The following is a 16,341-nucleotide window of genomic DNA, read 5'->3' on the forward strand; positions in this document are numbered from 1 at the left end:
AATTAAGGGTTATGGGGAGCAGGCGGGTAAGTGGAACTGATCCACTTCAGATCAGCCATGATCTTATTGAATGATGGGGCAGGCTCGAAGGGCTAGATTGCCTACTCCTGCTCCTATTTCTTATGTTCTTATGTGCCTCTGGTCTACCCAATATTTAGCTGGAGGAGGTGTCCACCTACATGGATATATTAACGATTCCTGGGAAGATGCTGTCCCTTTAAACATAAACACGCCCAGTTCATGAATATGTAGTTGAGTTGTCTGAGACTGGCTCTTTGCTGTTTAACAAGCAATACAATACATGAGACACCCGGAAAACAACATTCTCTTCACTACTAAGGACTGTGTGTGTGTTTTTTAATCGCGAGAAGTTTCCAAACTTTGCGCTGATCCTAAACTTTTCAACATCCAGACGGTCACCGATGCTTGGAATTTTTCACCCAAATGGATCCAGCAATGAATCACCTACCTGTGTGTTAGTTACTGTGCTAGTAAAACACGTGTCTGCATTTCCGAAGGAAGAGAAACACTCTGAGAAGGATGAAACTTGCAGGAAATTAACTAACCATCAAGGAGCTGTGCTTTAACCTTTAGGGAGAGATTGATGGGAGGGGGAGGAGGAGGAGGAGGGGGGGGTGGTGGTTATTGAGATTTAATAAATGACCACGTTAAATCACGCAAAGCAGCGACTGAATCCTGGCTGCACTTTTAATACGACTAAATAATCACAAACTCATCGCCCTCCAGTTTCAGCAGCTGAAGATTTGAACACCACCACCCGCCTTGAGATCTGTGGTGGAGTTCTGGAATTGTCAATGTTGCAGGCGATCGATTCTGAAGATTTGAGCAGCCGCGAAGCTCCGAGATGACAGTCCACGATAGGTTCTCTGGCTAAGAGAGCAGACTATTCGGATCAAGCATGTTCCTTCTGTCTTGCTGGTATGTGCACTTTGTTTCAGCTCCCAGTGAAATCCTGTTCCATCATTGATACTGCCTATCTGTCAGAGTTAACTCCCTGAAGCCTTACAAAATAGTGCCTGCGCCCCTTTGCGTTCACACATATTTTAAACTTGGATCATCGGGTGTTGGCATTGCTGAATATTTAAAGATTGAGTGGTGCAGTTTATTTCATGGCTGATGCCCTGTGCTTTGTAATTTGATGGAGATGGCAATTTATTGTGGTCAGTTAAAGTGTTTGGGATATTGTTGTTTGCTGGGAGGGGGATTCTGAGCTCCTTGTCTTTTCTATACCTTCTTGATGTGTGTGTGTCTTTCCCTCCACACTGTCTTTAGGAGATGGCACTGCTGGAGATATTGGCTGCTGGCTGGGTTGGTACTGGGGTTTGGAGCCCTCTGCAGTGCTCAGGTACGTAACAGTGTAAACTGAATCAGTGTCATATACACATGCACACTGCACATACATCCACACACTCATATATATATATATATATATATACACACACATATTCACACACACACAAATATAGACATCCATGCATATATATCCATACATATATTCACACACACACACCCAAACAGACCCACACACATCTGTACACCGACATCCACACACAAATATACACATATATCCACATCAGACACACACACTCCTACACACAGACATCCACACATACATTCACACACACACACACACACACACACACACACAACAATGCCAGCTAAATAAAGCCTGATCATTCACCATTAGTTAATGTGTGACAGCTAATTTAGGATTTTACCTTTCATGTCCTCTTTGTCTTGTTTTGTTGCTGACTTTTGAAGTGAAACTGTTAGTAAATTTAAAAGGCATCGGCTAATGGTTAAGTTGACTACTGTTTTCAGTTCCTTCGTTCTGAGGTTGTCTTTTTGGAAGGGGAAAGTTCCTAACGTGGTATATTTATAAAGACAACCTGCTCCTGGGCTTGGCTAAACTCGCCATAAACCGATCTAGCCATCAGGAGATTGAGGGGGCTAACTGTCTGCCCCTCTACTGCAACTATATTCGAGGCTGGGTGTCCCTGGAGAGGGAGCACTCCAGCATTAATGAGTCCTTCCCTGCCTGGTGAGCACATCGGGGACTGGGATGTTTATCCACCCCTCCAATCGCATTTTGTATTAATAAATTAATAAGTTTTTAAGATATAGGAGCAGAATTAGGCCATTTGGCCCATCAAGTCTGCTCTGCCATTCAACCATGGCTGATATGTTGAAAGTGGCTAATGTTTAAAGTTTCCTTTGCAATTTGTTTCTGTTTGATGCATTATCCCAGGGGCTGCTCCTTCAATTTGCCCTTTAGTTTGTTTAAGTTAATTGGTTCAACCCAAGTATAAAGACAATGTGCAATCACTTTCATGCAAAAAAACTTTGTAGATATCAACTACATGCTCTTATGTAACTGTAAATCCCGTATGGCATGTCAGATATATATCTTTCTATATTGCCTGGTTATATGTGTGTAGACAGATAACCAACAACAAGCTGATCTATTGAATGCAGATCAGTAGTGATTGGCTACTCCCTCCAACTCTATACTCATCCCTTGCATTTGAATTTACATTTATGTCAAACTGGTACTTCCATGTGCTCCTGCTCTTCCTGTAACATTAGTCTGTGTATTACAGAGCACATTACACTATTTGTTGAGATATCCCACAGGATGAATTACTGGTGGAGCGCGGCAAATGTTGTGATTTAGGAAAACATTCAATGAGTGGCCAATGTACTAACAGAGTACAGAAGGCTGGGCAGCAGGGCAGCAAGGCAGCACAGTGGTTAGCACTGCTGCCTTACAGCAACTAGGTACACAGGTTCGATTCCCAGCTTGGGTCACTGCCTGTGCGGAGTCTGTACATTCACCCCGTGTCTGCGTGGGTTTCCACTGGGTGCTCCGGTCTCCTCCCACAATCCAAAAGACGTACATTGTCCATGCTAAATTCTCCCTCACTGCACCTGAACAGGTGCTGGAGTGTGGCAATTAGGGGATCTTCACAGTAACTTCATTGTAGTGTTAATCTACTTGTGACAACAACAAAATAAATAAATAGACAGCAGAAATCCCAGGAAGTGACCAATCTGCACATTCCGACCAAAACTAAACCACTAGCTCAGTTACTTCAATTTTCAGGTGAATCAAGCCCAAACTGGAACAATTGGGCTTGTTCAGTTCACCGTCCATTTCATTCCTCCTGGTCAGTTGCCCTTTTCAAACCTCTCTTTCTGTTTCTCCAGAGTCTCTGTTCATTGAGGGTCAGCAGTCTGTTGAAACTTGGGAGTGCCTCACAGATAAGATTAACCCTGTGATCAGCTGACTTCCACGCTTAGCAACAAGGCAGGTGGGAGGAGGCGAAGTGGGAGGCACTGGATAATAATCAGGACATTGAGGAAAGCTGTCATTCCCTGACTGCCCTGGTGGAGATTAGATAGAGTGGCAATCAAACCTGGCACTTGGTCACGCTCAGCAACTCAACCAAACTAAAGGAGAAGCTGATATTATTAACATAGATTCCCTACAGTGAAGAAACAGACCCATCAAGTCTGCACAGACTTTCCACCCAGTGCCTATCCCCGTAACCCCACTAATCCCTCCGTAACCTGGGTCACTAAGGGGCAACTTTAGCATGGCCAGTCAACCTAACCCCCACATCTTTGGAGTGTGGGAGGAAATGGGAGCTCCCAGGGGAAACCCACACAGACACGGGTAGAATGTACTCAAGTTGGAATTGAACCCAGGTTTCTGACACTGTGAGGCAGCAATGCTAACCACTATGCCACCGTGTTATATTCCTTTTAAATAAGGTTGTTTAAAAAAAATCAGTGATATTTTAAATAAAATGAGTAACTCTTTAAATTGTTCCCCCACATTAAATAATATGAATAACCATATTAACAGATGATCTTATTTGTGGTATCATGGATTTTCCTTTGTAATATCACAAGGGCTGCCTGTTTGAACATACTGGTATAGCTGGTGAGATGAAAGATCTTAAGAGAGGGAAACCATCACAAGGGGGCGTAATGGTAATGTCATTGGACTCGTAATCCAGAAGCCCGGAATAATTCCCTGGGGCACGTGGGGTCAAATCTCACCACGGCAGCTGGTGGAATTTGAATTCATTTAATAAAATCTGGAATTAAAAGCTAGTCTCAATAATAGTGACCACAAAACAATTGCCGGTTGTCACTAAAAACTTATCTCGCTCATGTCCTTTAGGGAAGGAAGTCTGCTGTCCTTACCCGGTCTGGCTTATATGTGGCTCCAGAGCCACAGCAGTGTGGTTGACTCTGAAAACCACTCAGTTCAAGGGCACGTAGGAATGGGGGGCAATAAATGCTGTCCTTGCCAGTGATGCCCACATCCCATGATAGAATTTATATTTTATTAAATTACCAAACGACGGTGCAGAGGGACCTCGGGGTCCTTGTGCATGAGTCGCAAAAACCCAGCCTGCAGGTGCAGCAGGTGGTCAGGAAGGCGAATGGGATGCTGGCCTTCATAGCGAGGGGGATTGAATATAAAAGTAGGGAGGTCTTGCTGCAGCTGTATAGGGCATTGGTGAGGCCGCAGCTGGAGTACTGTGTGCAGTTTTGGGCGCCGCACCTGCGCAAGGATATTTTGGCCTTGGAGGGAGTGCAGAGGAGGTTTACTAGGCTGATACCGGAGTTGAGGGGGTTGAGCTATGAGGAGAGGCTGAATAAACTAGGCTTGTACTCGTTAGAGTTTAGAAGAATGAGGGGAGATCTCATTGAGACGTATAAGATGATGAATGGGATGGATAGGATAGAGGTGGAAAGACTCTTCCCGCTCAAAAAAGACAGTAGGACTAGGGGGCACAGCCTCAAGATAAAGGGGGGGCGGTTCAGAACGGAGTTGAGGAGGAACTTCTTCACTCAAAGGGTGGTGAATCTCTGGAATTCTCTGCCCGTTGAAGTGGTGGAGGCTGCCTCGCTAAATATTTTTAAGAAGCGGGTTGATGGGTTTTTGATAAGAGAGGGGATTAAGGGTTATGGGGAGAGGGCGGGAAAGTGGAACTGAGCCACGACAGATCAGCCATGATCTTATTGAATGGCGGGGCAGGCTCGAAGGGCCAGATGGCCTACTCCTGCTCCTATTTCTTATGTTCTTATGTTCTTATGTTCTCTCATATTTGCTAGCTAAATTGGAGCTCGATCCACCAAATCCAGTATATCGCCATTCCTCCTCAGTCGCTGGGTCAAAATCCTGGAATTCCCACATGGACTGCAGTGATTCAGGAAGGCAGCTCACCACCACCTCCTCAAGAGCAACTAGGTGTGGGCAATAAATGCTGATGTGGAGATGCCAGTGTTGGACTGGGGTAAACACAGTAAGAAGCCTCAGAACACCAGGTTAAAGTCCAACAGGTTTATTTGATAGTAAACGTCTGGTAAGTGGAGAGTTCTGTTCAGAACCTGACGAAAGAACAACGTTCTGAAAGCTTGTGGCGTTTACTATCAAATAAACCTGTTGGACTTTAACCTCGTGTTCTGAGAGTTCTTACAATAAATGCTGACCCGCCAGTGACACCCATGTCCCACAAATAAATTTCAAAAAGCCTCAGATTTAAACATTCCATCCTTATGTTCGAATCCTTCCCTCTTTCTTTAGCCTCCTCTAACCCTACAACCCACCGAGAACTCTGTACTCCTCCAGTTCTTGATTCTTGCACATCCCTGGGTTCCTTCAGGCCATGATTGGTGACTGTCCCTCCAGATGTCTCAGCCTTCAGATACACAATTCCCTCTTCGAACCTCATTGCCTCCCGCTCCTCCTTTAAGACGCCTGCTTAAGACAAATCTTTTTGATCAAGCAGTTTGGTCATCAGTTGTCATGTCTCCTCCTTTCACTTGGTGTCAATTTTTGTCTGATTAAGCACTTTGGGAAATTATTATTCTGTTAAATGTGCTATACAAATGCAAGCTTTTTTTGTTGTTTTGGCGGGTGACCTGCAAGAGAAAAACACTCAGTTCTGGTTGAAGGCGCCAGGTGGAATGTTCCCATCCTGCCCGCCATGAGACCATGCGAAGGTCCATTCACCTCGGGCGGAATAATCCGGAATTGGGCTGAGTGCAGCCAGAATATCCCGCTTATGTGTCAACCAGGGTATTTGCTCTGGATTATGTCAAAGGTGGGATGAGACTTGCAAAATGGATTCTCATTATTAATTACACCAGTAAATATAGGTTGATTTCTTAATTATCAATTAAGTTTTGATCTTCATGAAGAGCACTTACAGTGCCCAGCTACTTAGTATTGTGGAGTCTTTATAATTCCTCTTATGTTGCACTGAGGTCTGTGCGAGGACTGTCAGTCCCTGACTCATGAATCTTGATGTGGAGATGCTGGAGTTGGACTGGGGTAAGCACACTAAGAAGTTTCACAACACCAGGTTAAAGTCTAACAGGTTTATTCAAGTCCATCAGGTAAGCCTTACCTGAATGAAGGAGCAGCGCTCCAAAAGCTAGTGGTTTTTGCTACCAAATAAACCTATTGGACTTTAACCTGGTATTGTGAAACTTCTTACCATGAATCTTGGGCAGCTGGTGCAATCTATAGTTGAGAGTCTCTTGATTGCCTAAAGGCAGCTGTGTTAGACTCATATGTAGGAATACAGATCTGACTGTGACATGATAGGCAACTTAACTTTTGTTTAGTTGGAACAGAAATGATATTCCTTGCTTTGTTTTCCTTTGTCCCAACATATCACATTAATCACCGGTTAAAAATCACAGCCACATAATAAAAGTCTCAGAACATATCAACGTTCCTGTCATTGCAGTGGGAAAAGGAGCAGGTTCAAGTTAGAACTAAAGCTGGGACTTTAGTTTCTCCAGTTCTGTTGCTTTTAGCATGGTGATAAGTTGTTTATGGCCCAGTGGTAGAAGATGCCTTTTGTCGCACTTCATAGAATCCCGTCATGCAGAAGGAGGCCATTTGGTCCATCAAGTCTGCACCGACTCTCCCTCAAAGCATTGCCCCCAGGCCCTATCCCCGTAACACCATGTATTTACCCTGGTAATTCCCCTAACCTACACATCTTGAGACAATAAGGGACAATTTATCATGGGCAATCCACCTAACCAGCACATCTTTGGACTATAGGAGGAGACCAGAGCTCCCGGAGGAAACCCAAACAAACATGGGGAGAGAACATGCAAGCTCCAACAGAAAGTCACCAAAGGTCAGAATTGAACCCGGGTCCCTGGTGGAGTGAGGCAGCAATGCTAATCATTGTGCCACCATGCCATGGAGCTCAGTTTTGCCTTTGTTCATGTGAGTAGGTTTTGAGTGAGTTAAAATCTCGTCTATCCAGTGAGCACTGAGCTCCTAAATCAGGGGACAATTGTCCTGTGCTCCCACCTCTTATCTCAGTTAGAAGTAGGCATATTTAAGGAGCTTCCTCAGCTTTGTCACCACCTGGAGTCATATTGCCTTCCGAAAACTAGGGTCAAAGCTCAAACATGAATAATGTCCTTTATGCGAAGCACTGTGACCCAAAGTAAAATGACTGGAGAGTTTCTTCACATGTCTTAGATTCCTGATGTGGAGATGCTGGCATTGGACTGGGGTAAGCCCAGTAAGAAGTCTCTGGTGTTGTGAGGCTACTGACTATGCTTAGATTCCTGACACGAGGCAGTGCTCTCATTGCTCTTCTGCAAACTTCCACCAATCAACTGTTTCTTTTACCTGGAAAAAGATCAGACGGGAGGTGTGAACAACATGTTTCCACAAGTCGACTCCTGTAGCTTCCACTTACACATGTGTAAGGATCAACACCTTAAAAGCAAATAGCCAAGGGGTAGTTTCCTGCATCGCACCACACTGCTTGGATCAGACAGCGTGCGTGAAAGGTTCAAAGTGATCTTTATTAGCATGGCACTTTACTTTCAAGCATTAACTTATCAGGTTTGCATTGTTTTAGGTCAGAGCGAGCAGCCAGTTCCCAGTTATGATGGTTTAGTGTTTATCGAAAGAGACTGCTGGAGTCACAATGCAATAAAAACTGCAGCCCACTGAGAGATTATCAGCCAATAACTGGGAGCATGATATTTCATAGAATCCCAACAGTACAGAAGGAGGCCATTCAGCCCATCAAATCTGTACTGATTACAATCCCACCCAGGCTCTATTCCCATAACGCCACACATTTACCCTGCTAATCCCCCTGACAACAGGGTCAACTTAGCATAGCCAATCAACCTAACCCACACATCTTTGGACCGTGGGGGGAAAGCTGGAGCACTGGAGGAAACCCACACAGACATGGGGAGAAACTGCAAACTCCACACAGACAGTGACCAAGGCGGGAATTGAACCTAGATCCCTGCTAACCACTGTGCTGCCCCTTGTGAACTTCTTGTGAGCTTCTACACTTGCCCAACATGCCTGTTGTCATGAGTGCCACAGCGTTGTATGAAAGAATCCACGGATAATAGAAATGGCAGTTTCTCAATGGTAACAGGCCAATGAGTCACACAGCACAGAAACATGCCCTTCAGCCCACAATGTCTATACCTACCAACTCACACCAATCTATATTAATCCCATTTATCAGCACTTGGACCATCGCCTACTATGAAGTCACTCACCTTCCCCATAGAGCTGCCACTTATTCAGTTCACTGCAGCTGTGTAACCCCAGATATACTTAGCACATGTTGTTATGCCACATACCAGGAGCTTTTCCAGACTGCATTGTTTTTGAAGTTATTTACAAGTGGCAATGTGCCCTCTCCGTGCAGTGTTGTTCTGTGGGAGACAAAGTTTGAGCTCACATAGTGGAACGCTGATGTGTGTAATGCTTTTCATTTTCCAGAACTGACCCCGAGATGTAGACCACTGCCTAAGGTTCACCGTAGCGTGTTGAGTAATTGCACTATGGTACTCAGCCACACGAGCTGAAGATGCCTTGATTTTGTGCTGAGATAGCTCTGACTTAACCATAGCAACATTTCATGAAATCATATCTTAGAATCCCTACAGTGCAGAAGAGGTCATTCAGCCCATTGAGTCTGCACCGACTCTCTGGCAGAGTATCTTACCTAGGCCTTCTTCCTGTAATCCCACAAATTTCCCATGGCTAATCCATCTAAACCACACATGTTGGGACACTAAGGGGCAATTAAGCATGGCTAATCCATTTAACTTGCACATTTTTGGAGTGCGGGAGGAAACCCACGCAGACACGGGGAGAATATGCAAACTCAACACATACGTTACCCAAGATCAGAATTGAATCCGAGTCCTTGAGCTGTGAGCAGCAGTGCTTGCCACTGTGCTGCTGCTTTGGTTGAACTCAGTGTCTCTAAACGATGGAATATGTAGTGGGGTATGAAGGGTGGAGAGGAATAGTTCAATATTTGCTGAAAAGTTCATATTGGACATGAAGGAAACACAACATCAGGCTTGATCCTGATGCTCTCCAGAATCACATAGCCTGTCATCATTCAATATCGAAACATACACAGGAAAATCTACACAAAAATTGAAAACAGAAGCAGGTAGTTTGGCCCACCCAAACTGTGTTGATGTTTATCCCACAATCTCTCATCTCAATCTCTCATGCCTGCCCTCATCCCAAATATTTTGATTTTCTCCATCTTTCAACCACATACCCCACCTATTCTCAAAGTCAGGTCTTTCTTTCTGCTCTTCAAAGTCATTGCACAACCCACTCTGTTGGAATGGTTCTCATTCTCTCAAAGCTCATCCATTTAATCTTTCATCATCACCTGCTTTGTCAGAGAGTGGACCTGGACTATTTGAAATTACTTACCTCTCCCACTTTACCACCTGTTTGAAAGGTCCTTCATCCTTTTTCACCTTCAAAAAGAACGACTGTTCATTCAAACAGACAAGTCTATCTCTGACAAAGGGTCATCTAGACTTGAAACATTGGCTTTATTCTCTCCACAGATGCTGCTGAGATTTTCCAGCATTTTCTGTTTTTGTTTAAGAAAAGTGACCTTGTTTAGAGCCAATCATTTTTGGGGGGTATGGGCAAGTGTTCAAATACTGTAACTTCCTTGAAAAAGTTGAAGATAGATTGCTGACCTCCTGAAATTAAACACAAAGAGGTATGTATCGTAAGCAAAATATTGCAGATATTGGAATTTGGGAAAAAGTAATAGAAAATACTGGGAAAACTCAGCAGCCCTGGCAGCATCTGTGGGAAGAGAAAACAGTTAAAATTTCAAGTCTGCCTGACCTCTCATCGTAACATAGAGAGAAAATGTGTTGGTTATTTTACTGTAATTGAATGATTGCAACACAGATGTAGCAAACTGAAGAACACGAGGGAGATAGCCCAGTGATGGGGGTTGGGGATGTGGTTGGAAGGAGGGGATTTTGCAAAAATTATGACTTGTATTTAGCTGTGTGTATCGATTAGTACTAGAGTTTGATAAAGTTTACCCCTTCTGAGAAACCTCAGTTCCGGAGGTGAATTTTGTGCTTTTCAATGTGCCTGCGAGTGCAGTGAGGAATGGACATTTTGCCAATTCTCAAGCACTCCCAGGGTGTAAAATACAAAGCAAAGCTCCCCACTGACTTTATTCCAACAGTCTGCCTCCATCCTGACCTCATGCCTTTTGAAATATCCGAACATGTGAAATTGCCTCTTTTAAATGTTGTGATTTCCCAAAGAGCAAATGGAGTCTTTTCTTTTAATAATGGTTCTATAGTTGGGTGAAAAATAGCAAGCAGAGTGCAGTCAGGGTCATGAATTAAAATGTCAAGAGAGACGATGTAGCAATAACCCATCAGTTAGATAATAGAGGTGAATATCAGTTCATGGGGAATTATTCCAAGGAATCTCCCCCTGTTCTATTGTTAAACGTTGTTGTTGTTGAGCAGTTGATGCCAGAGTTCTGCCAATCGCCCATTATAATAAATTAATCCCTTTAGCTACTCACTGGAAGAAACCTCCTTGAGCCTATTTGTCAGAATTCCTCACGGTTTCCAGATGGACACCTGAAGAGCCGTAAATTCAAAATTAATCCACAAAGACTATTTCCATGAGTGAGGGCACAAGTAGGCTCCTTAGCAAGATGGTGGGAACAATTCATGTTGATTCGTTCGAATGCCAATTGGGGAGATTGCTTTCAGAAATAATATTCGGGACACAGTATGAGTAACCCAAGGTGTGATATTGTAAGTCATAGAAAGTCAACGGAATAGAAAGAGACCACAACCCATCATGCCAGCCAAAAAATGAGCCACCCAGCCTAATTCCACTTTCCAGCATTTGATCCAGGCTACAATACTTGAAGGGCATGTCCCGACACCTTTTTGATGAGTTGAGAGTTTCAGTCTCTTCTGCCTGTGCAGGTAGTGAGTTCCAGACCTGTACTGCTCTCTGGGTGAAAAATCTTTCCTCATCTCTTTGCTAATCTTTGTAGCAATTGCTTTAAATCTATTCACTGATCTCTTTGCTAAAGTAAACAGGTCTTTACCATCCATTCTATCCTCACAATTTTGCACATTTCAAACAAATCTCCCTTAAATCTCCTCTGTTCCAAGGAGAACAACCGCAGTCTTTCCAACTTTTCCTCTTAGCTACAGTTCCAGTCCTGATAGCATCCCTGTACGTCCCCTCTGTACCCTCTCTAGTGCAATTACATCCTTTCTGTAATGAGTTGGCCACAGCTGCACACAATACTCAAGTTGTGGTTTGATATCGTTCCAGCTTGGCCTTCCTGCTCTCCTATTCTATATCTCTGCTAGTAAAGGAAAGAATTACACATGCTTTCTTAATCACCCTATCAACCTGTCCTAGACCCTCAGGGATCAGCAGACATTAACCCAAAGCTCCTTATCTTTCTCTACATCCCTCATCATTATTCTCCCATTAAGTGTTTAGTCCTTTACCTTATTTTGCCTCACCAAATGTGTCATCTCACTTCTCAGCGTTGAATTCCAATTGCCACCTTGCCACCCACCTAACCAATGCGTCATGTTAAAAGGAACAAGTATTGATCTTTTGGCGAAACGTCAGATCAAACCCAAGATGGGATGCAATACCTTGACTTGTCAGCTTGGATCTTGTTTGTCTCCCTTGTGGGAGACCGTGAATTGGATTCAATTGGGTTTTTAGAGTAAGCAAGGAATGAATTCAGGTTTGCCCAATCCATTCTGAGCATTGGCTTTGTCACTTTAAGGATGGAATTAAAAAAACATAAAAGGAACAGGTGACTTTGAACCTGCAGTTTCCAAAGCGATCATTGCCTCAAGTTAAAGTCTATAATGGACTATTTCACTGCTGCAACCATTACTACATCATACCAGGATGTTAGAAAGTGAACTGGATGGATTCCGCATCTGCAACCCCATCAATCTAACATCTACCCAACCTCCTTGAGGCTCACTCCACAGTCACTCCACGGTCACTCCAGACTCCTCCAAACACACTCCATGATCACTCCAGACTCCTCCAAACACACTCCACGATCCCCCCACTAACACTCCAGGCTCTCCAACTATACTCCACTAACACTCCAACCTCTTCCAGATACACTCTATCTCTCCAACCTCCTAGATACACTCCACTATCTCGCCAACTGCTTCCAGCGTTTAATTGAATACATTTAGTCCTCAGTAAATATTAATAAGTTATGGAAAATGCTTAATCATTTTCAACTATAATCATAATGAACTATCAATCTCAAATGGTAAAAGCAAAAGGAAATACACTTTGAAAGCAGAGGGAGCACACAGTCAGTGTTGGAACACAAAAGAGAAGCAGGATTAGGCCATCAAGCCCTTCAAGCCTGTCCCACCATTTAATACAATAATGGCTGATCTATGTTGGCCTCATGTTGTCTACACTCAGCAGGTGGCTCGCTTCACTTGCCCTCACTTTATGTGTGAGTGACTTCAGTCAAACCAGTTGGAAAAGAAGCTACATGGACAGAAATCAGCAGAATAGGGCAACCTTGCACATGGGCAATGGTCAATGAAACGTCCCGTGCACCAGATGGGCCACATGTGGCCCCTGAACTGCAGGTTATCCACCACTGGTTCAAAGGGGTAGGAACCCCCTGAGCCATGGGTATGTTTTCTATGGGGAAAAAGAAGAAGAATTGTTTTATTTTTGCTCAGTGGGTTGTGATTTGGAAAGCACCACTTGGAAAGGGTGATGAAAACAGATTCAACATCAACTTTCAAAAGGGAGTTGGATATGTATTCGAAAGAGAACGTTTTGTAGGATAATGAGGAGGGGAATCGGCTTAATAAGGTAGCTCTTCCTAGGAACTGACACAGGGATAATGGGCTGAATGGCCTTCCACTGTGCCCTATGATTTTATGATTCCACATCAAGGAAATCTCATTCTATCTCAAAGGCTTTGTTTTTGATGAGCTCCAAAGGGTAATTAAGAATATTCTTCCACGGAGGATGATGAGCTCATTTTACCATTTAAATTATGTAGGTATCCTGTGAGGTCCCGCGTCAGTGCCAGAAATCTTGTGTGGTCTTCTGTCACTGAACACTAACCCATGTTATCAAATGAATCAGACTTGATCAAAGCAAGGGCGAGCTCCCTGTGATCTAAATAATATCAGATGCCGTGTCGAAGGATTATGCGCAATAGTCCAAACTAAGGTTCAGCTAAAATGCTCAGAGTTCACTGATTTGTAGCTGAGCTAGATTTCTTTTCATTATAGGTTCACACCCAAATGGCCAATGTCTCCCAGTGGAATTTGGCTGCTTTTTGCTAGTACCTTCATTAGAATTCTGTGCACCTGAAGCAGGGGCATGTGGTATCGTCCAAATCCCATCATTGATCTCACATGACACCCCCTGCAGGGTGGAATGGAAATTTCCACCCGTTGGGTGGGTGTTGGGCAGGGGGATGGTATAGCATTGTCTGTTGCCAGTGATTTTCACCCAATAAATTGTAACCGGTGCCAGTCTCCAGAAGGTATCGCAGCTCCCAAACTATTTGGTAATTGCTGCTGAGGTTTTGTTTTGTCTTTTTTGTTGTTGTTATTTGTTCAACGAATGTGGGCTTCATTGGTTAGGCCAGCATTTAGTCATCCTCATAACTCATTTAAGGTAAAATTACTGTCCTGAATCCAGTGTCCCCTTCTCTGTATTCAACATCAAGAATCATCACATAATTTCCTACTCTTCAACAAGGCTAAGAATCTCTTCCACAACAAAAACAGAAAATGCCAGAAAATCTCAGCAGATCTGACAGCATCTGTGGAGAGAGAATGGAGCCAACATTCTGAGTCTGGATGACCTTCTGTAAGAAACCTCTTGCTTTTATCTGAAAAACTCTTTATCTTCTCCAGATTTCCTTTCATCCCACGAACAGATTTCTATAGCTGTTATCTCAGGATTATTACCTCATTTTCTGTCCATTCTATTCAACTTCAGTGTTCTGTATTCTGCTGCTGGATGTAAGTTTCCCAATTAAAAAGCAGAGCATAGCCATGGATACTCTGCAAAACAGCATCAGTTTTGGTGTACATGGTTCCTGACGAGACTCACCCACTCCCATCGTATGTCCTTCAAGTAAATCCTTTCGCTAAAGATTGCCTCCTCAACAATGCACTCATTGAAAATGCATGAGAGACATAAGGCCGATGTTGGATTTTATTAAAGCTATTCCCCTCCTCCACCCATGGTTTTCTTTAATGCTAAACCTCAAACAGTCACACTCGGGTAATTTAGGATTCCGGACGGCACTCCTTTTGATAGTCATTTACACTTTTCAGTTGGAGATTGAACTCTGCAACTGTGCTTTCTGTCCACCAATGCCCCTGGGCACCTGCCAATCAACTCACCATGAACCAGGGACAAGGCAGAGAGAGCAGCAGGAAACTGACAGAATTCATGTTGCAGAGCAGGGTCCCTGTGAGACCTGGAAAATTGGAATCAGACAGATTCCCACCATACTGCATTCCTTAAACAAATCGAGAGGGTGATATCTGATGGTGAAACACTTTGTTTGGTTTTTTTTTGCTCTTCCAATCACTTGATGTTTTATTGAGCCCGATCATGTGAGGGAACCTAATTAGCATTCACAGTTAAAATGGTACAATCACTGAAATATTCTGACTTAATGAATGCATCTGAGTTGACATTACGTACTCCCACATGCCGTCAGCTTCAATGTGTTTTCCAACACAGCTGTCCTAATGACACCAAGAACCCATTGTTCCTTTATAAATCATAAATAGATAGAAAGAAAACTGTTGATATTAATCCTGATTCACTCGTAATTAATTAATTGTTTTTTTTTAGAATGAAATTCCCTCTTCAGGCTTTAATATTAAAGATGTGCTATTTTAAAATATTAAGTTACTAGATCTTTTGGAACATGATATATGTAGTAGTCATTGTCCTATAGAATCTCACTCTCGATTGATTTACCGCTCTTGGGCATTGTTCTATTTGTTATTCTTGTGTCTGTGCTGTGTTAAACTAACACAGCTTGATACTGTCACTCACTCTTCTCCAAAGATGTGCAGGTTAGGTGGATTGGCAGTGCTAATTTCCCCGTTAGTGTCAGGGAGAGCAGCGAGGATAAATGCATAGGGTTGTGGGGATAGGGCCTGGGTGAGATTGTGGTCAGTGCCGACTTGATGGGCCGAATGGCTTCCTTCTGCACCAAAGGATTCAATGAAAACCTTTTGGGACTCTTTACCTCCCTTGGTTGGCCCTCCCCACCCCACTGTGGAAATTGCATTGAAAATCCAGCACTGCTAACCACTGCAAACCCAGATGGTGTGATGGGCAGCACGGCAGCACAGTGGTTAGTACTGTTGCCTCACAGCGCCAGGGACCTGGGTTCGATTCCTGACTTGGATCATTGCAGAGTCTGCATGTTCTCCCAGTGTCTGCGTGAGTTTCTTCCGGGTGCTCCACTTACCTCCCACAGTCCGAAAGACGTGCTGGTTAAGTACATTGACCATGATCAATTCTCCCACAGTGTACCCAAACAGGTATTGGAGTGGGGTGACTCAGGGATTTTCACTGTAGCTTCATTGCAGTGTTAGCTTGGGATCAACCGAGTGAACCTGTATCTACCTGTTTGTCCACATTATGTGCTTGGCCACCAAGTTTGCAATGGGGCTTGAATCCAGAGATTTTGACTCAGAGGCAGGCTTGCTACCCACTGCAGCACAATACACCATGGCTAGAATTCTCCAGCTCTTCACGTCCCACTGCCAGTGCAGGCGAGGACAAAGATTTTGGCGCTCAGACAAATCTCCATTCACTGCAGCAGAACCAGAGAATCCCATTGGCATGAACGGCTAAAGAATCCCGACCCTTATTTATTTATTTATTTAGTTAGTTATTAGTGTCACAAGTACGCT

General features: G+C 43.7%; 1 protein-coding gene across 2 annotated transcripts in view; it reads left to right on the top strand.

Annotated features, from left to right (window-relative positions):
* The first annotated feature begins 301 nt into the window (after positions 1-301).
* LOC145358536 (ADAMTS-like protein 5) overlaps positions 302-16,341 on the top strand; it is a 106,976-nt gene continuing 90,936 nt past the window's right edge. For both annotated transcript variants that reach the window (XM_080212675.1, XM_080212676.1), the window contains exons 1-2: positions 302-939; positions 1,294-1,366. In XM_080212675.1, coding sequence (XP_080068801.1) covers positions 920-939; positions 1,294-1,366 — 93 coding nt within the window. In that variant the 5' untranslated portion in view covers positions 302-919. The remainder of the gene's footprint in view (positions 940-1,293; positions 1,367-16,341) is intronic.

Source organism: Carcharhinus amblyrhynchos, chromosome 26 (genome assembly GCF_965287045.1).
Source record: "Carcharhinus amblyrhynchos chromosome 26, sCarAmb.v2.hapA, whole genome shotgun sequence".
Classification (NCBI taxonomy): Eukaryota; Metazoa; Chordata; class Chondrichthyes; order Carcharhiniformes; family Carcharhinidae; genus Carcharhinus; species Carcharhinus amblyrhynchos.